The sequence below is a fragment of the Mustela nivalis genome (genome assembly GCF_964662115.1).
Source record: "Mustela nivalis genome assembly, chromosome: X".
In the NCBI taxonomy this organism is placed as follows: domain Eukaryota; kingdom Metazoa; phylum Chordata; class Mammalia; order Carnivora; family Mustelidae; genus Mustela; species Mustela nivalis.
In genome coordinates, this window is record NC_139040.1 from 50,114,593 (window position 1) to 50,137,028 (window position 22,436).

Genomic DNA, 22,436 nt, shown 5'->3' on the forward strand with positions numbered 1-22,436 from the left:
GTTTAAAGGATAATATTTTAGATATACTGGGTTAAATTAAATACATTAAAATTTTTGTATTTATTGTATGTATTTATTGTCACTTGTTATTACTTGTTTCTGTTTACTTTTTAAAATGTAGCTGCTAGACATGGAGGACATAAGAAGATGGAAAGGAGAAGGGAGTTGAGGGAAATTGGAAGGGGAGGTGAACCATGAGAGACTATGGACTCTGAAAAACAACCAGAGGGTTCTGAAGGGGCGGGAGGTGGGAGGTTGGGGGAGCCAGATGGTGGGTATTAAGGAGGGCACGTATTGCATGGAGCACTGGGTGTGGTGCAAAAACAATGAATTCTGTTACGCTGAATATATATATATATATATAGAAGAAGTACTGGGAAAAATTGTAAAAAAATAAAATAAAATTTAGCTGCTAGATATTTAAAATTGCATCTGTGTGTTGCATTATATTTGTACTGGCCAGTGCTGATCTAGATAATTGAGATTTTTAGAGAACAGTGAGTTAGGTTGTGATGGCTGCAGCAGAGATATATAGGTAAGAGTGAAGGGGGGGAAGAAAAGAAAAAAAGATGCACCTGGGTGGCTCTGTCATTAAGTCTCTGCCTTTGGCTCAGGTCATGACCCCAAGGTCCTGGAATTGAGCCCTGTGCCAGGCTCCCTGCTCAGTGGGAAGCCTACTTCTCCCTCTCCCACTCCCCCTGTTTATGTTCCTTCTTTCACTCTCTCTGTCAGATAAGTAATTACATCTTTTAAAAAAAAAAAAGTGAAAGGAAAATTTGGAAAAAGTGAGCTAGGCCAAATTTTGGAGGGTATTGGCTACTGAGCTGAAGAATTTGGATTTTAAATTTGTATTCATTGGTGAGCTATGATGGAGATTTGAGTATGGGAATCAGATAATCAAATGGCTGCTTTGGACAAGGGTGAAAGTATAGGCAGAAAGAGCAATTATTACAGTAATCAAGGAGTAGGATACAGGGATCTGGCTGTGGGTGGTTGCTTTGAAATCAGGGAGATCTATGTGTACTACACTGTGAAGGGAAAATTGATAGAACTGAGTGGAGGTGTGGATGTCAAAAACAAAATGAAGTTTCATAACCCTGGTGATAAGAAGCACATCAGTGCCAGTGATAAACACAATGAAGCCTGGAGTGGGAGCTGGATGGGAATTGCCTGGGAAAGAAGATAATTCTGAGTTTTGACATGGTGAGCTTGAGGGGGCTAGCTGAAATGTGGTATTAAGGATATGAGAGAAACTGATGAGGCTTAGTAGAGGTGATCATGGCAGTGAGATAAATATAATGATTAGTATTTGTACGGCATTATAATACACAAAATGTTCTCACATATGTTATTTTATATAATTCTTACAATACCCTAAGGCCCAAAGAGTTTAAGTAACTTGCCCAAGGTAGCACAGCTACTTAGTGGCCAAGGTAGCATGCCAAAATTTGTTTTCTATTACTGTAATTGAAATAAAATGCCAAAGGAAAATGTAGAGAAAACTGAATCTAGATTATACAATTTTTATTCCCCCAACTTGCTACCTACCTTGAGGGCCAGAACCAGCCCTTGAAAACTCATCTGAGATTCTCTTCAGTTATTTTAAATAACATTTTTAGAGATGAGGAAACTGAGATCCTGGGAAATTAATGTCTGTTAAAGGGATAGGTGGAAGTCAGACAAGGGGTGTGATAGATTGTGTTATTATTTCCAGGTATTAATTTTTCCTCCCTGTTAGAGAGCACATCCCTACTTCCTGCCATAAGCCCTGCAAAATTAATATGTGCTTGGTCATAGAACTTGCTTTGGCTAATGGAATGCAAGCCAAAGTGACATTCACCATGTATGATCAGAAACTTTCAGAGCCGTGGCATTGTTCAGACTTCTTTGTTCTTTTCCCTCTGAGGTAAGAATGGCAGGTCCCAAATAAAAGCTCATCCTTCAGCTATGATCCTTGGATGAAGAAGGCATAAAAATCTGAACCACATAAGGGCTCAGCAGGAGGGGCAAGATGGTGGAGAAGTAGGAGACCCTGTTTCAACTGGTCCCCTGAAGTGAGCTAAATATCTACCAGAACACGCTGTACACCCATGAAATCAGCCTAAGATGTAAGATTATACACTTCTGGATCTGTATGGGGGCAGTAGATCATCTGTGGAGAGGTAAAGCAGAGTTGGAACACTCAGACTGATATTGAAGGATAAGCAGAAGTGGGAGGGAGCCACCAGAAATGACCCATTGGAAAGTAATACCCCAATATGAAAGTGCCCTGTGCTTAGGGACCAGCTTTAACTTGGAGTCTGGTTAAAAGCACTCAAAAAGAGCAAAAGGTCTTAAGAGGCAACTGGTAGAATTGGGTGACCATGGGCACAGTCCTAAGCACATGGTCCCAGGACAGTCACAGCTGGCAACTACCCATGCTTGAGAGAATCCGGCAGGGGCTCCAATTCCCCTGGGCCCACGGCTTTCCACTGGGCTGGGCGCACACCTGCCCACTGCTAAGAGATGCTGGTGTGGGCATAGACAGTGGTCTCTAGGACTGCAGACTTCTTAGACCTGCATCTCTGCTGGGTCATGGGCATGGACCCCAGATGGCAGTCCTGACAGGTGTCCTGACATCCGCCAGGATTGTGCTCCTCTGCACCAATATCTCTTTAGGTTTTAGTGGCACAGGGGTGCAGAGACAAGCGGGGGGCCTCAGGCGATGACTGAGATGGTGACTGGGAGTGCGCACTGCTGTGGGAGGTACAGTATTCATTGGAGATTGTACAGGGGGAGTCTGTATGTTCTGGACCATCCAGTGGGGAGTCAACCAAGGCTTCTTTCTGAGGCCGAGGACTGGGTGTGGACAATTTACTTTATAATTTACTAGCCCTCTGAAAAGTGGCAAAAAGCTGCCCCAAAATAAAAACCTCCAGAGAACAAAAACCTGAAAAACCAGTTTCCACAGAGTCCAGCCCCTTTCTAGGGGGCAGGTTGACTCAGCCCAAGCAAGACTGACTGAAAAACAACAAAGCAGGCCCCTCCCCCGAAAGACAAGCCCAAAGAACAAGAGGACAATAACCACAGAGTCCCCATAAAACTGTAAAGCCCCAACATCAGGGGGAAAAAATATATTAAACCCCCAGTATTGCCCCAAAACCTATATATTTAATAGATACAATTCTTTTTAAATTAGTTCTCATGATTCTTCTATTTTTTAAAACTACTATTAGAACATATTACATAATAACTTTTTAACTTGAACTTTTTTTCATACATATACCTGGGTTTCTTTTTCTTTCTTTCATATATATATAGATAGATGATAGATAGATAGATAGATAGATAGATATATGTATATAGATATAGATATATGAATATAGATATAGATATATAGATATATAGATAGATATAAGCTTCAAGGTAATCCTTTTTCCCTACTCAATACTACCCTTATATATAAGCCAGTTTTAATTTCACTGTGTCTCTTGGAAAGTTGAGTCCTTTAACAAAGATAACAAGATACAACCAGGAAGTACTGAAATAACCTTCCTTGCTCACATCAAAGGTTTATAACCACCTTCCTATATTACTCTTCTGTCAGTGTTTCTGTGTATTTCTTTCTGTTTTTGTACTATATAAGTCTTATTCTTGGGGTTCATTTTGACTGGGTTTTTCTTTCTTTCTTTTTTTTTTTTAAATTTCTTGTCTTTTACTTTTGTCAGTCTTTTTTTGGTTCATTTTTGGTTTATGTACCTTATAAATCTCAATCTGGGGACTCATTTTGGCTGGATTTTTTCTCTTTTTTCCCTCTCTTTTTCTTTCTTTTTTCCTTTTTCCTTTCTTTTTGGTGGTGACTCCCAATTGCTCCAAATGTTCCAAGGTGCACCTTGACTGGATCATGGTTGATATATTCATCTATACATCCCCTCAACCACCTCTCACCAAAATGTCTAGGAGGAGGAACACCCAACAGAGGAAAAATTCAGAGACTGCAACCTCTGCCACAGAACTATTGGGTATAGACATAAACAATACATCAGAAATGGAATTCAGGGTAAAAATTGTGCAGGCAATGGCTAGGTTGGAGAATACAATTTGGCAACATAGAATCTCTAAGGGCAGAAGTGAAAGTTGATCTGGCATAAGTAAAATATGCTATTAATGAGATCCAATCTAATCTAAATACTCTATCTAACAGCTAGGGTAACTGAGGAAGAAGATTGAATTAGTGATCTAGAAGACAAACAAATAGAAAAGTAGGACCAGGAAGAGGCCTGAAACAGAATTAAGGAAATAAATGACGCCATGAAATATTCCAATGTCAGAGCTATTAGGATCCCTGAGGTGGTGGAGAAAGAAAGAAGACTAGAAGATAAAGTTGAACAAATACTGGATGAAAATTTCCCTATCTGGGGAATGGAACAAGCGTTCGGGTCCTAAAGGCAGAATGGATACCCCCCAAGATCAATGGGTCTAGAAAGACATCCAGACACTTAATTGTGGGATTCATGAACCATAATTTTGGACAAGATGTCTTAAGGGCAGCTAGGGGGAAGAGATTCCTTATGTACAGAGGAAGGACCATCAGAATAATGTCAAATCTGTTCACAGAAACCTGGCAAGCCAGAAAAGGCTGGCAAGACATATTCAGGGCACTAAATGAGAAGAACTTGCAGCCAAGAATATTATGCAGCAAGGCTGACATTCAGAATGAATGGAGAGATAAAGAGCTTCCAAGACTGGCAAGGTCTAAAAGATTATGTGACCACCAAGACAGCCCTACAAGAAATACTAAGGGGGGTTCTATAAAAGAAGAAAGTACCCAAGAGTGACATAGAACAGAAAGTTACAGAGACAGTGTATAGAAACAGGGACTTCACAGGCAACATGACGTCAATAAAAACTTATATTTCAGTAATCACTCCCAACATTAATGGCCTAAATGCTCCCATAAAAAGGCACAGGACTGCATACTGGATAAAACAACAGGACCCATCCATATGCTATCTACAAGAGACCATTTGGAACCTAAAAATACATCCAGACTGAAAGTGAAGGAATGGAGAACCATCTTTCATGCCAATGGGCCTCAAAAGAAAGCTGGGATAATGATTCTCATATCAGATAAATTAGATTTTAAGCTAAAGACTGTAGTCAGAGATACAGAAGGACACTACATTATCCTTAAAGGGTCTATCCAACAAGAAGATCTAACAATTGTAAATATTTATGCCCCCAACATGGGAGCAGCCAATTACATAAGCCAACTGTTAAAATAGTCATATTGATATGAATACATTAATTGTAGGGGATCTGAACACACCACTCTCTGTAATAGATCATCTAAGAAGAAAATCAACAAAGAAACAAGAGCTTTGAATGACACATTGTACTAGATGGACCTCATAGATATAAACAGAAAATCCCACCCTAAAACAAAAGAATATCCATTCATCTCAAGCACACATGGAACATTCTCCAGAACAGACCATACACTGGGTCACAAGTTAGAGCTCAACTGATACCAAAAGACTGAGATCATTCCCTACATATTCTCAGATCACAGTGCTTTAAAACTGGAACTCAACCACAAGAAAAGTTTTGGAAGGAATTCAAACACTTGGAAGCTAAAGGCCACCCTGCTCAAGAATGTTTGGATCTACCAGGAAATCAAAGAAGAACTTAAACAATTCATGGAAACCAACGAGAATGAAGACACATCAGTCCAAAACCCATGGGATAAGGCAAAGGAGTTCCTAAGGGGGAAGTACATAGTCATCCAAGACTCACTCAAAAAAAATTGAAAAATCCTGAATGCACCAACTCTCTTTACACCTTAAAGAACTGGAAAATCAACAACAAATTAAGCCAACCCTATGCACAAGAAGGGAAATAATTAAGATTAGAGCAGAGATCAATGAGTTAGAAACTAGAGATATAGTAGAACACATCAACAAAACTAGAAGCTGGTTCTTTGAAAGAACCAATAAGATCGATAAGCTACTGGCCAAACTAATCCAAAAGAAAGGAGAGAAGACACAGATTAATAAAATTATGAATGAAAGAGGAGAGATCACAACTAACACCAAGAAAATAGAAACGATCATCAGAAATTATTAATAACAGTTATATGCCAATAAGTTAAGCAACCTGTATGAAATGGAAGCATTCCCAGAAAACTATAAACTTCCAAAGCTGAATCAGGAAGAAATTGACAACCTGAATAGACCAATATCTAGTAGCGATATTGAAGCAGTGATCAAAAACCTCCCAAAAAACAAGAGCCCAGGAACTGACAGATTCCCTGGGGAATTCTACCAAACTTTCAAAGAAGAAATAACACCTATTCTCCTGAAGCTGTTTCAAAAAAATTAAAGCAGAAGGAAAACTTCCAGACTCTCTCTATGAAACCAGCATTACCCTGATCCCCAAAGCAGGCAAAGACCCCACCAAAAGGGAGAATTTCAGACGAATATCCCTGATGAATATGGATGCTAAGATTCTCAAAAAGATCCTAGCTAATAAGTCCAACGGTAAATTAAAAAGATTATCCACCATGACCAGGTGAGATTCATCCCTGGGTTGCAAGTGTGGTTCAACATTTGCAAATCAGTCAATGTGACAGAACAAATCAATAAAAGAAGGGAGAAGAAATGGTCCTCTCAATTGATGCAGAAAAAGCATTTGACAAAATCCAGCATCTGTTCCTGATTAAAACGCTTCAACGTATAGGGATAGAGAGAACATTCCTCAAACTCATAAAATCTATTTATGAAAAACCCACAGCAAATATCATCTTTAATGGGGAAAAACTGGCAACCTTCCCTTTGAGATCAGGAACACAACAAGGATGCTCATTCTCCTCAACATTGTTCAATATAGTACTAGAAGTCCTAGCAACAGCAATCGGACAACAAAAGGAATAAAAGGTATTCAAACTGGCAAAGAAGAAGTCAAACTCTCCCTCTTTGAAGATAACATGATACTTTATATGGATGACCCAAAAGACTCCACCTCCACACTACTAGAACTCATAGAGAAATTCAGTAATGTGGCATCATATGAAATCAATGCACAAAAATCCATTGCTTTCTTATACACTAGCAATGAAAATGTAGAAAGGGAAATTAGAGAATCGATTCCATTTACTATAGCACCAAGAACCATAAGGTACCTTGGAATAAACCTAACTGGAGAGATAAAGAATCTGTACTCAAGGAATTACAGAACACTCATGAAAGAAACTGAAGACACAGAAAGATGGAAAAACATTCTATGCTCATGAATTGGAAGAACATTCTTTTTTTTTTTTTTAATTTTTTATTTTTTATAAACATATATTTTTATCCCCAGGGGTACAGGTCTGTGAATCACCAGGTTTACACACTTCACAGCACTCACCAAATCACATACCCTCCCCAATGTCCATAATCCCACCCCCTTCTCCCAAACCCCCTCCCCCCAGCAACCCTCAGTTTGTTTTGTGAGGTTAAGAGTCACTTATGGTTTGTCTCCCTCCCAATCCCATCTTGTTTTATTTATTCTTCTTCTACCCACTTAAGCCTCCATGTTGCATCACCACTTCCTCATATCAGGGAGATCATATGATAGTTGTCTTTCTCTGCTTGACAGATGCTGGCGAGGATGCGGAGAAAACGGAAGAACATTCTTAAAATGGCTACACTGTCCAGAGCAATCTATACTTTCAATGTCATTTGATCAAAATTCCACTGGCATTCTTCAAAGTGCTGGAACAAACAATCCTAAAATTTGTATGGAACCAGAAAAGACCCTGAATTGCTAAGGAAATGTTCAAAAATAAAGACAAAGCTGAGATTATCACGTTGCCTGATTTCAAGCTTTACTATAAATCTGTGATCACCAACGCAGCATGATACAAAAACAGACTCATAGACCAATGGAACCAAGTAGAGAGTCCAGATATGGACCCTCAACTCTAGGGTCAAATAATCTTCAACAAAGCAGGAAAAAATATAGTGAAAAGTCTCTTCAATAAATGGTGCTGGGAAAATTGAACAGCTATGTATAGAAGAATGAAACTCGACCATTCTCTTATACCATACACAAAGATAAACTTGAAATGGATAAAAGACCTTAACATGAGGTAGAAATCTATCAAAATCCTAGAGGAGAACATAGGCAGTAACCTCTTTGACATCGGCCACAGCAACTTCTTTCAAGATATGTCCTCAAAGGCAAAGGAAACAAAAGTGAAAATGAACTTTTGGGACTTCATCAAAATCAAAAGCTTCTGCACAGCAGAGCAAACAGTCAACAAAACAAAGAGGCAACCCATGGAATGGGAGAAGATATTCGCAAATGACAATACAGACAAAGGGCTGATAACCAAGATCTATAAAGATATCCTCAAACTCCAAAAAACAGATAATTATGTCAGAAAAATGGGCAGAAGACATGAACAGACACTTCTCCTAAGAACACATACAAATGGCTAACAGACACATGAAAAAATGTTCATCATCATTAGCCATCAGGGAAATTCAAATCAAAACCACATTGAGATATCACTTTACACCAGTTAGAATAGCTGAAATCAACAGGACAGGAAACAACATGTGTTGGAGAGGATGTGGAGAAAGGGGAAAAGAAGTCAAGCAAAGAGAGTGAAATAAGTCAAGCAGAGAGAGTCAATTATCATAAGGTTTCACTTTCTTGTGGAGCATAAGGAATAACATGGAGGAGATTAGGAGAAGAAAAGGAAAAGTGAAGTGGGGGAAATCAGAGGGGGAGATGAACAATAAAAGGCTGTGAACTCTGAGAAACAATCTGAGGGTTTTGGAAGGGGGGTGTTGGGGGGAATGGGTTAGCCTGGTGGTGGTTATTAAGGAGGGCATGTATTACATGGAGCACTGGGTGTGGTGCATAAACAATGAATCTTGGAACACTGAAAAAATAAAATTAAATTAAGGTATTAAAATTAAAAAAAAAAACAAAACCCAAAACTGAACCACAGATGACCTGTAGTTGCCACATGGACTTTTGGTGTGGTAATTGAGGTTTTATTGTTTGTAACAATAGCACAACCTATCTAAAGCTGACTAATACATTACTCCATAGCATGTGTTTTGTTTCCCTTATGTTTACTCTACACAAATGCTCACTTTCACGTGGTTAAGTTCTACTCATTCTTTAGGTCTCTAATTAAGTATCACTTCTTTGGAGAGGTGGTTCTTGACCACCCAGTCTAATTTATAGCCCTTCTCCACCACACACATATATACCATTATTTTCTCCTATGGTATTTGTATTATTTCCATCTCAGACACTTTACTCAATTGTAATCATATATAGATTAGTTTATTATTGGCATGCTCCACTTGACTGTAAGCTTATGAAGATCTGAATCATGTCTATTTTTGCCCACTATTATGTAACACCTGTCACACAGTAGTTGCTCAGTGGGTATTTGTGGAATAAGTAATGAACAAATAAATACCTTGTTGTTGACATGGTTGTTGGGTCATAAAGCAAAAAGATAAGGGGATGCTATGATTAGGGGAAATAATGTCCCTGAAGAACCTTTTAGGTGCAAAGATTAACTACTAATTTTTTTTTTTCTTTTTGGTCCTTCTCTTTCAAGGAAACTTTGAAAGCAGTGGCACTTTTCAAAACCCTTAAAAACAGATTCACTCACTAATAGACTGCTGCAGCCTGGCAGATTTCTTGCCTAATACCAGGGAAGCCCGAGGAAGTCTGTAGATAGACTAGATGGGCTCCTTTGTAAGAAAAGAGAACTGTTGTCACAAAATGCTTAGGTATAATATACAGTCAGAAAGTCACCTGCCTTTCCTGTTTTGGGTGGTTGATGAAATGTAGTGAGAACCAAGAAGGAGGGAAAGAGAAAGAGATGACCTGGAAATGGCAATTATGGGCTGGGTGTAGTGGCTGACTTTCTGATCCAAACCAGAAAAATCAGAGCTACTTCCTCTCACTTTATCTGCCAAGGGACCATTTAGGAAGTTGCTCCGTGCTGTATCTCAATAAACTGGCAATCAAGAGTTTGAAGGTTTTTGCAAAATTTTCAGCTTCTATGTGACAGGGACATACACATATCTGCATGCTCGGGTGGTGGGAGGGAGGAGGAAGCAATAATTCTGTATTTTAGATTGTAAAATTTGTTGTATGGAGAAATACACAAGGTCCCACAACTTGAATTGTTGAAACACACAGTGAAGCCTAATGTGAAGGAAATAGTGTCAGTGGGTGAAGCCCTTTGCTACAAGGATGCTCATTAATCCCTTGACTCTAAAGTTCCTATGATCTGTTACTCCAGAACACATAGACAGGGTAGGTTCTTAGGCAGAGCAGAAGAGTAAACACTTACAAGGATATACTGCACTTTTAAAAAGTAAAATAATTGTAATAAAAAGCAGGCAGCATAATTGCCCTGATTACACCTTATGACATTGGATAATAATGAGGTTGGTACATTACAAATAAGTTCCACATTTACAACTCTGCCTTGATATTTACACTTCTTAAATTGTTTAGGGAGGTGGTTCCTGGATGCTGGAGGCCCATGTATAAAACATATTAGCATAATTGGAGTATAGCCAAATTCCTCAGTGTACATTGCAGATACTTGTTAAAAGCTTGACCTTGGAGGAAAAACCTTCCTCCTTGTCTTCAATCAGTCATCAGCCCCTGAAAGCACTCCTCTGAAATCAACTTCTAGTCATCTGTAGTTAGGAGAGCTCGTCCTCAATGCTGACCTTAGGCAGGCCCTCTCTTTCCAGGACAGTGATGAAGGCTATGTTCTCACCTGGATGAGGAAATTAGTTGTTATTTTCCATCACCCATATCAAACATTCCTTTTCATTTGTTTAATTCACTGAGAGTTGACACTACACATTAGTTCATTGAACAATTGCTTTGTGTAAAGGCCCAGAGATGAATGAGACAGTTGTTGTCTTCAGGAAACGTACTTTAGTCAAGGACACAGACAACTAACTTCAGTAAAAGGCAGAATGAAATAAAGGAGTATGAGATAATAGGAGTATGGGAAAATTGCTGTGGGAGCATAGATAACACAATTTATTTTAATGTGAGAAGGAGATTTAAGGAAGTTATGTTTGTTTATCATTGGCAAGCTCCAGTGAAAAATCCATTGCAGCATGGCTGGAGGGATTGTGAAGCGGTTTCAACATTACATTTGAGTCTGCTCCTGAGAATTTTGAAGCCCATACTAGTTTTAGAATTAAGAGGAACAAAAATTTTTGAAGAGGGTCAATGGAGGCAGTTTAGGAAGCAATCTCTAATGGTATAAAACATTCTATAAAATGGTTCAGCGGTGACCAACTTCTGTGCCTGACTGTGTATTAGGGGAGAGGGACTAATATAAGATGCTTCTGGTGTTTCTAGCCTTAAAGACTGGGATGATATAGTACACATAAGGAAAAGGGCAATCTAGATGGAAGGATCAGTTTGCTAGAGAACATACTTGGTTGGGACCATACTGAGTTTATTGTGTGAGATATCATTTATAGACTGGAGATGGTTCAGGGATTCAGAAGGAATTGCAGAGTCATCTGCTTATAGGAATTTGTCAAAGCCATGGAAATGGTAATTTGACCCTGGTAGTGGGGAGAATACAAATGAATACTGGAGATATTGCTTTTATTTAGTTGAAGACAATTGCCAATACAGAGAACTGAGAAGGAAAAAAAGAGGACTGAGAAATTTTCTGAGTGGTAGGAAGCAATAGGACTAGATGTTCATTGTAGAAAAGTGGGAGAATTTAAGTAGGATGAGGATTAAGAGGAATTTATACTTGATAACTAGGTAGTTGTTGATAGTCTTGAAGAAGAGAGATTCATGGGAAGGTTGCTATTTTTCTTTGATAGGATTCTTGAGGATGCTCGTAGACTGGAAAGGAGATAATGGAATAATGGACACAAAAAGTGAAAGTCCTTTTGAAAATGGTACCACACACTTTGAGATCACAGCAAGTCATCTTTTTATCCCAGATGCTCTGGAGTTGAAGGTTATTGATATCTAACAAATGTTATGATTGTTATCATTATACTGAATTCTGCTGAGGGACCTTATCCAGGACCCCTTTCATTTCCTTTTCCTTCTTCCCCCAAGCACGGCCATTAAGTGCTACCAGTTGTTTAGTCAGGATAAATACTCTACTACTTGATTTTTGTCAGGAAGTCTAGGTCACCGCGCTACTATGCCAAGGGTTTCCAAAAACTATTCAAAGTGAAAATGCATAGTATTTGGGTATTTTAATTCTTATTGCGGTATTTGAGGTTTTGTAGGACAACAGAAGGACAATAACACAAGGTATTTGCCAGGGGCTAGGGGCAGGAATAAGAGAGAGCAGATTGATAAAACAGGTTCCCTTTCCAAACAAAAGAACAAAAGAATATTAGCTAAAATAAAGTCATTCAGTGTTCCCTGTACCTAGCAATTGAATGTATTGAGAAGGGAAGCCTTATGGTTCTTTGACTAGAAGGGTATTTAGTATAAAGGGGATAGATTTGCACATGGTTTGGAAGTTTGAGATACTCCTGGGAAAATAGTATAAAGCAGGAGAATTTGCTGTTCTTTTAGAGAGTAGTAACTGTTCCAGAACTACTTAAACATATGGTTTAAAATATTAACCAGACACTTGAGAAGTTCTAGCTATGAACTAATTAAATCTTTTTCTATAAATTATACTTCATCTAAATGCCTTTTTCCTGTATGAGTCCAGAACTGAATGAGTACATTTTAAGTCCATTCAATCTTTGTCAGTTTGTTTCTTTGAACAGCCATTCAGTGCTTTTCAGTATTATTAAAAAGAAAAGAGAAAAAAAATAGGAAAGGGAAAAAGGGAAAAGAAGGGAAAAAGAACACAACATGGAGAGCCTACCTTTGCCCTTCTTACCATAATCATTGTATCACTGAGTAAGTTCTTTTTCAGATTCATGTTTTCCTGACTGTTCTGTCTTTATGACTTGATGCTACTTGTATATAGGCTTTTCTAAACCATTCAACAGTACAGATAATGGGACTGTACCAAGTGTCAGAGCAGCAGCTGTGCATATCCATGGTATCATTGCAAAGACAAGCTCTCCTTGTGTTCAATTTTTTGGTTGAAAGCAGCCCATCAATCACTCAGGTCCAAAACAGTGTTTGTACCCTTCCTTTCCTCATACCCTCAACATCTAATCAATTGCCAGTTCTTTAGATACCTCTTGGATCTGTCCTACTGATACTATCCTAGTTTAGGCCCTCACTATTTACTAAAAGTATTTCAATAGCCTCCAACAAAGTTGGCCTTCTGTGATCTCTCCCTCTACTCTAGGCTTCCAGCATCTTCTAAAGTGCTCCATTATCATTGTTTTCCTCAAAATCCCTCAGTATTTCCCTACCATTTATAGAACAAAGCCCCAAATACACAACCACTGGAGCCTTGCATGGACCTTACACTCTAGTCAAGCTGAATTATTTGATATTCCCTGCATATGCTTAATGGAATTTATACTTCTGCCTATGCCTTCCCTTCCTCCTCAAAAATCCTCAAAAAAGAAAAAAAAAAATTCCAAGCTTCATAAGAATAGGGATCATATCTATTTGATTCATTATTATGTTCTCAGAGTCTAGCACTTTGGTTAATACATGGTAGGTACTCATTAAAAACTGTATAAATAAAAGCTTCGTGTATCCAAATCTACTATATGTTTATAATAAAAAATTAAATAAAAAAATTTAAATTTCACTTCAAATACCACTGTGCCAAAAAGTCTATACTGATATCTGCTTCCCACATCAATACCTATACTTCATCTCTCTAACACTAAGTGATCTGTTTTTTCCTTAACTCCCATAGGCCTTTTCTATACCATTCTTATGACATTGTTCACTTTCTTTCTACCTTGGCAATTCTTTTTGTACGTGTCTCATCTCCCACTAGACTGAGACTCCTGAAGGCAAGAGCTATGTTTAATTCATAATTGTGCCCTAAAAAGCAATGTTCATTGAATGGGTACTCAATTAGAATAGCCACACTGGAGGCTTTAGAAAATTAGAGAAGTTAAGGGTTTATTATTATTTCTAATAATATGATAAGAGCTTTAGTGCTTTGCTCATAAACATCAAAAGGTGAAAATATTGTCTGGACCTCAATTAACCAAAACAGGTGAACACATTGGCTGAACCTCTATTAGTCAAGATATATGGTTACCATGGCTTGAGATTGAATTCTGGCTAATCTCTAAAAACTAGAAAGTCATGATTCACATAACTCATGAATTTCCAAGTTGTTTTCTCCTACAATGCATAGTAACTATAATAATATTTTATTTGGGACTCCAGACACCTAAATAAATTCAGACTTTTAATGGGATCTTCGGATATACATTTCCTTTTATTATAAATCAAAGCTATACACCATGTTACATGAATTACATACATATCAATTTCCAGATTTCCACTTTCCTTTGAGTTCTTGGCATTAAACTCAAATTCCCCTAGTTGTAGATACTAAGGTTTTCAGACTCACTACTAAGGAATTTGCCTCTGGGGGGAGAAAAAAAATAAGCTGAAGTACCTGATTCCCAGAGCAGCCCAAAATTCTAAGGGAAACAATGGTCTCATCAGGTACTTTGGATCATATCATTTATAGATCTGGTTATTACCTTATCTAACCCTCCACCTTCAAGTCAACCCACTCATGATGAAAGATTCTTTTGAAAGCCTTCCAGAGAATAATTATATACAATGCTTTATTACTTATTCCAGATTTTTACCTCTCTGAGCATTTGAAGTCCATTTGCTTTCATTCTATAATCGAGACCAAAAAAACAAACAACAAAAAACCCCACCCAAACCAAAAACCCAAAACCAACAACCCTTCTCTGTATAGTTTCCCTGGAAGATATGAAACACCCTTCTGACTTTTCTGGACTTTTAAGTTGTGCAAACATTTCTACACTACACTGGTAAGAAGTGCTAAAGAATACTTTTAAAAAAAAAATCTTATGATTCCCACAGGTATGTACATCTGAATATATCCCATGATTTCCCCCTGATCAGGTCTTTAAAGAAACACTCTTGTAGGGGCACCTGGATGGCTCAGTCGGTTAAGTATCTGACTGTGACTCGGGTTGTGGTCCCGGGATCCTGAGACTGGGTCATGGGTCAGGCTCCCTCTTCAGCAGGGAGTCTGCTTCTCCCTCTCCCTATGCCCCTCCCCCCTGCTCATGCTCTCTCTCTCAAATAAATAAAATCTTTAACAAAAAAAACAACACGAACACTCTTGTACTTCTGTACAGTTGAAGTTTCTCCTTCTAAGATGTTTTACATCCTGTCTTTATACTTCAATTTATGCCTTTCACTCATCCTTAATATTATCATAGGCAGACAACATTTAATGTATTATCTTAACTTTATTTAATAAGTAAGTATGCATTACATAAAGGTTGCAAGTCATTCTTGGCCCTGTGAAGAGGCAGGTAGCTAATCTGAAGCAAAATGATAGCATGAATCCAAAGTTATGTTGCTACTGAAATACTTCTTCTGGGTGTCTTGTATGGGTACAGTCTCCCTCAATACCCATTCAAAGCAGGCTTTGCTGTCACCTCTCCCTTCAGCTGAGGGATTCACAATATCTAAAGTCAGTTTGTAAAGAATCCTTCTGTATCAGAGGTAGTTTTATGCCTGCATTATAAATCATAGAAGACATTTGGTCAAAGACTCCATAAAAGGGGCAGAAGGGAAATACCAGAGCTCAGAGTTGGAACCAATTATTTTTTTAAGCTAAGCATTGGCCATAGTAGCAAAAGTATCAACCAAATTTTGGAATAGCCTGCTCAGCTATTTAACATCAAAGCATGCAGTAGCCTATACAAATGATAGCTTCTAGAGGAAACCTTGAGTTTGGCTTAAGCACCAAGAACATTTTAAGAAGTGCAAAGTACATTTATGTGCAATGGCTAGTGTAGTGAGCTAAATGATGGCTTCCCCCAAATATGCCCATGTTCTAATTCCTGGGACCTGTTAAGTTACGTTATCTGGAAAAAGGGTCTTCACAGATGTGATTCAGTTAAGAACACTGAGATGAGATTTTTAATGTATAAACCAAGTGGGTCTCAAATGCCACAAGTGTTCTTATAAGAGAGAGGTAGAGGTAGATTAGATATACAGAAGGAAAAGTAATGTGAAAACAGAACAGAGAGAGATTTGGTCACAGCTAAGGAAAGAATGACAGTCACAAGAAACTGGAAGAGACTAGGACCAGATTTTCTTCTGGAGCTTCCAAAGGGAGTACAGACCTGCCAAGACCCCAATTTAGGGCTTTTGCCCCCCCCCCCCCAAAGAGTAAGAGAATACATTTCTGTTGTGTTAATTTATCATGTTTTGTGTATTGTTACAGCAGCCACAGGAACCTAAAACAGATTTTGGTAACAGGAAGTAAGGTACTCCTATAATGAATAACGAAAAATGTGGAAGTAGCTTTGGAGTGGATAATGGATAGATGCTGGAAGAATTGTGATGCATTTGATAGAAAAATATATACTGCTGTTAGAAATATGAATGTTAAAGTTACTTTTGGTGAGCTCAGAAGGAACTGAGGAACATTTTATTGGAAACTAGAGGGAAGGTGATCCTTGTTATATAGTGGCAAAGAGCTTATCTAAATTGTTTCCGACAGTTGTATGGAAAGTAGAATTTGTTAGTGATGAACTTGGATATTGAGCTGAGATTTCCAAACCAAGTGCTGGAGGTAGGGCCCATTTTCTTCTTGAGCTTATAGTAAAATACAAGGGGAATGAGGTAAATCAAGGTAATAATTGTTAAGCAGAAAGGAACCAGCACTTGATAATTCAGAAATTTTGAGCCTACTCAGATGCAAAAGATGCTAAAATTAGCTGATGCGCTATTAGGATAGTGTGCTCTAGCGATAAAGACAACTTCTGGCTAGTGTTGAAGAGATTAGGCATTGACTCATGGATCTACTCAACCATGTCAACAGAAGCCAAGAATAGAGATGGCATTATCCAGCAAAGATCTGTGAGGACTCTTTTTTTTTTTTTAATTAATTTATTTTCAGCATAACAGTATTCTTTGTTTTTGCACCACATGCAGTGCTCCATGCAATCTGTGCCCTCTCTAATACCCACCACCTGGTTCCCCCAACCTCCCACCCCCCGCCGCTTCAAACCCCTCAGATTGTTTTTCAGAGTCCATAGTCTTTCATGGCTCACCTCCCCTTCCAATTTCCCCCAACTCCCTTCTCTTCCCTAACTCCCCTTGTCCTCCATGCTATTTGTTATACTCCACAAATAAGTGAAACCATATGATAATTGACTCTCTCTGCTTGACTTATTGATCTGTGAGGACAGTTATCTCAATACTGAATCAATCTGACATATATGGGAGGCCCACAAAGTTTTTGAGAAACAGTTTTAGCCTGGCCTGAAAAGGACCGAGACAGGACAAAATGAGAGATTGTCAGACTACCAAAGTTTTATAGGCAAGAAAGAGGATGATAAAGCTGCAAACATGAGCCACCCTTTAGTATAAAAGGTCATTCTCAGAGCAGAACTTCAAGTACAGAGGCAGAGGCCCAAGCAGGGGAGCAGAGGCAGAAGTGCAAACCATGGGCACAGAGACATGATCCATGGGCCAAGAGGCCATAACTGCAGACCTACAGGATAGAGTCCTGAAACAAGGAGGATTGTCATGCCACGAAACCAAAGCGGACTTTGCCTGGTGAAATTTTGAAGGTCATCAAGCCATGTTACTTCTTTCTACTTTCCATTTTCCCTGTTTTCAATCAGGAATGTATATAACTATTGCCCTGTGCCTGTTCCACCATTGTATTCTGGAAGCAGATACCTCATTTTGCTTCATTTATTCGCATCTGGAGAGGAATTTTGCCCCAGGATTTTCATCTGTACCTGATTTAGATGATCTAGATGATGAGATTTGGGACAATTGAACTGATGATGTTCGGGTGAAATTTTAGATTTACAGTTGATGCTATAATGGGTTGAGACTTTGGGGAATGTTAAGATGGGGTGAATATATTTTGCACCTGGGACAGATACAAATTTGGGGGGCCAGAGGGCAGACTGTACTGGGCTGCAGAGGTGCCTCCAAAAAGGTATGTCCACATCCTAACTCTCAGAACCTGTGAACCTTAACAGGAATAAAGATCTTAAAAGAGAGGCATTGGAAGATTAGATACACAGAGGAGAGAGTGATGTCAAGATGGAGCAGAGACAGATGTAGCCATCATCCAATGAAGGCCAGTAGTCACTACATGTGGGAATAGGCAAGGAAAGATTTTCCTCTAGAGACTTTGGAGGGAGCACACCCTTCATTTTGGACATTTCGCCACAGGGACCATAACAGAATACATTTCTGATGTGTTAAGCCACCACGTTTGTGGTACTTTGTTACAGCACCCAAAGGAGATGAATGCAATTAATAAACATTTTAAGGACTTTGTATTTTTAAAAATAATTCTGAAGGAAATCTGCATAAATTGGTGCTTCTCACTGTGGCAGTAAAAAACCTAACAAAAGATTTCAGTATAATTTGGTTCTATACTAAAAATGTTACTATGTACTTTTTTGGTGATAATTTTCAGTCTCAAACAAAACTGCAAATGGCTAGAGCAGGACTATTATAACTCTGGGAAGCAAATCCTTTAACTCAATTATTGGAATTTCATGAAAGACCCTGAAAGGTTCCCTACTGTTGTGAAAACATTGTGGGATTTGTCCAAATACAAATATATAATTTAGCAATAATAGTATTTCATTCTTTTCACAAACTAAAAAAATAAGGCAAGTTCACATCTTGAAGAGGTGATACACATCAATATTTCTTTCCTGACCATCTTTTTTTTTTTCCTGATCATCTTGATAATATGGCATGGCAAATGTCCCTAAATTTTAGTCAGGATTGATATTTCAAAATATCACTTTCCTACAGCCTGAAAGGCTACTAAAGGACTTAGGCCATACCATGAAAATTTCAGAAAACATTATGTTAAGTCAAAAATACACACATTAATTACTTACATAAATTTGTATATCTTTGTTGTTAAGAAAAAGTGTATGAAATTATTATGTCCCTCAAACATGTTTGTATATGCCTATGTGTATCTTAAGATAGGATAAAACTGTAAAATCTCAGATACTGTTATTTTTGATCTCTATTTTAGCAGCTTCAGAGATTTTTCAAATATCATGCCCAAGTAAGAACGCACTGGAGGAAAAGGTAGCACTTTGAATCATTATACAACTATTTAAAGGAGACTGAATCACTGGTCACTTGTTTACATTATTTCAGATGGTGACTTGCCAAGCCAGTCATTTGTTCTTTCTGAATATCTATAATGTGCTTTGGAGAAGTAGAAATAGGATCTTCTATATAAGAAATATACATAAGAAATTTTTTACAGTAATGACAATCATCTGCATGGGTTAGTTTTAAGATTACACTCCAGAGAATTTATACCACATTATTTCAATGCATATTTTAAAGTAATAGACAAGTAAGTTAAGTTTAACTTCTATGCCTTCATCTATTTAAGAAAAATGTAGGGTTGTTTTAGCAGCATCATTTTAATTTGTTAATGTAAGGTAAGTAAGTATGATGATGATTGAGAAATTCACTTAGTTACTGGGATGTGGAATTACTGTAGCAGGAGATATAAACATATACTTATATACACATACATACATATAATTTTTTTCTTCTTCAGACCACCACAGTAGAATTGGAAAGGGGAATAGAAAGGGAGATAAAACAGTTGACCTTTCAGACAGTTTCCTGCTGCCTGCAGAGAGAAATCTTTTTCCTCTCAGGTCTTTTAGAAACTCTATTCCCTGCTTTCATGGGGGTCATGAGAGAAAGAAGCAATAGAAGAAATAACCACAGAGAACAGGAATCAATATTTACCTTTAAAAAATCTTAATAAAGGTAACAGAATATTCAGGTTCATCCCAGAATAAACATTGAAATGTGAGGTTTTTCTCAAAAAATAGTCATATGGTATTTGTATAAAGTAGATATATGTGTGTAATTAGAAAATACCTCTTTAAATAAAGTTTAAGTCACTTTCTCTAACTGCTTCTGTTAAACTCTGGTTTATTTTTAACAAAGATAAGTGCCTACAACATCATACTGAAACTCTAGATTAATGATAAGTTTAATTATAATTAATTAATTAATTAATTAATGATAAGTTTAATTCGCCAAAGCAGACGAATTCATCAGCTTTCACTTGAGTAAGATTCTAAATAAATTCATAGGGTTGAAGCAGTACTTTTTTTTAGCTTCCAAAATGGCTTGTCTTACAGAGTACCTCTCCAAATCATTAATACACACATTTTCATTGGCCTTTTCTTTTTCTATGTCACAGGAATCAGAAGCATACATTGAATAATTCTTTCTATTACTTTTTTTTTGGGGGGGGGGTGACCTGTAAATTTGATTAACATTGTAATTTTTTGACAGACTGAATGTTTTTGAATTTCATATACATTTCATCATTATCATCAGGTCACACACAGTAACAAATAATACACATCTTTACACTAAAATGGAACACGTTTTATAATCCTTGTAACTGTGTTTGTATTAGTATAATTGTGAGAGGCATCTTGCAATAGCTTTACAAATACAAATACATGCCATTTCACCCAGCTTAGCTTGATCCTTGAATTAATGCATTAATTTATTCTCTATCCCTTGAGTGGATATTTTGTTTTTCTCAAAATGTATGAATTTTGTTTACTTAAATATTTTCATATTCTTTGGCATCAGGATTCACTTAGATGAGACAGCTCCATTGTGGCGAGAGCGTGATCTTTCCAAAGGTACTCGTCTGTTATCTGTAAGACAAAAAGAACCAAAAACACGTGAGCTTTAGATCTTGGCTATTATACAATATTGGGTCAAGAGAGGTTTTCAATAGTCCTGAAAATCACTTCACATGAATATGTAAATAAGTAACAAGGAGCCCAGATCCAAGGAGTTCATGCTACAGTTCCCAGGCTGAGTTCAAGAGTCCTGCAATCAGCATTAAATAACTTTCCTTGGTAAGTGAAATCAGAGTGATGAAAGAAATGGAAGAATTCTCTCAAGTACAGTCCCCTCAGAAATTGCAGGTGACAACTAAATTCCTTGGTAAAGATGTCAAATTGAAAGGATCTCTGTACAGTGCTTTTTGTTGGAAAGCACTTCAATTTTCAATTCCCCATGAGTTTTCCTTTTTTTTATCCCCATGAGTTTTCAATCTGTATATGGGCTACCTCTGGAGGACACCAGGAAGGCAGAGCAGGAAAGAATTTTTATTGTTTAACGGTGATGGCAATATGTTCCAATCAAACCAGCTACTGAATCTTTGCCTGACTGTATGATGTAAACATATCCAATACACTATACAAGTCATTATGGGAATGAGTAATGAATAGGTCCTATTCCCCTCACCCATCCCAGGAAGAATAATCACTGTAGAGATAACTGTTGGGGCAAAGCTTAGAAAGCAAAGTTTAAAAGCATTGATAGTTGCTCAACATAGTTTTAGCGTTAACAGAAAAAAGGTTTACAGCTCTGCATTGTGATGATCACTACTATGGTATTATCACCTCTGTTTTATGTTCAGCTTAAACACAACTGATGTGGGTGAAAACCCTTTATGACAAAAGCATAATATACTTAGATTCTCTATTTGAAATAAGACTAGGTCCCTGGAAATAATGACAACCACCAGCACTTACATAAATGCTAACACTTTACACTTGTTAATTTGCTAATTCACTCAACATCCCTGGGAGGTTAAGTCTATTTCATTCTACCCTATTATTTCTGCTTTAGTGATGTAGGTCACAGCAAATCATTAGGATGATAGGGGATTATAATGCAAAGTTAATGCCTAAATATCAAGACTGCTTTGTTCAGAGGTAGATGATAGGGCCTCCGAAGCGACTAACCACATCCTCCTTGAAATAATGATGCCCAAAGAACACATCTTGCCTGTCACATTGGGAGGATGGACCATAAGAAGTGGTGACAATTGCTGTGGTCCATTTCTGCTCTGTGCTAGTGTCTCTGGACTGATTCCTGGCAGTCTATTGTTAGTACACAGAAAAAAAACTAACTAGCTTCTATGATCTTGGCCTTGTTAATACCACATATGACTGCATTAAGCCAACCAGCCATAAGCTTAAAGTGCCTTATAAATGGAATAATATCACTGGGAGATGAGAAAGAAAGGCGTTTTCTCTATTCAGAGATATATCTGAGTGAAGGATTATTTAGATATTCATTTAAAGATACCATTTTAAAAAGTCAATATTTAGTTTGTGATACAGATTACAATTTCAGCAAAAAATACTAAGGTAACATTCCTAAATAAAGAGCTTATTTCTTAGATGTCACGAGTTTGCATACAGATTGGT

The 22,436-nt window shown here is 37.7% G+C and overlaps 1 protein-coding gene and 1 long non-coding RNA gene across 2 annotated transcripts in view; one reads left to right on the forward strand and one right to left on the reverse strand.

Annotated features, from left to right (window-relative positions):
* Positions 1-22,436, forward strand: part of LOC309855567 — a 1,258,688-nt gene that overhangs the window by 353,860 nt on the left and 882,392 nt on the right. The gene's annotated exons all lie outside the window — the stretch shown is intronic.
* Positions 14,365-22,436, reverse strand: part of DIAPH2 (diaphanous related formin 2) — a 919,476-nt gene continuing 911,404 nt past the window's right edge. Inside the window, exon 28 of the mRNA XM_082715955.1 lies at positions 14,365-20,867. Within this exon, the coding sequence (XP_082572081.1) occupies positions 20,803-20,867 (65 nt within the window). The 3' untranslated portion in view covers positions 14,365-20,802. The remainder of the gene's footprint in view (positions 20,868-22,436) is intronic.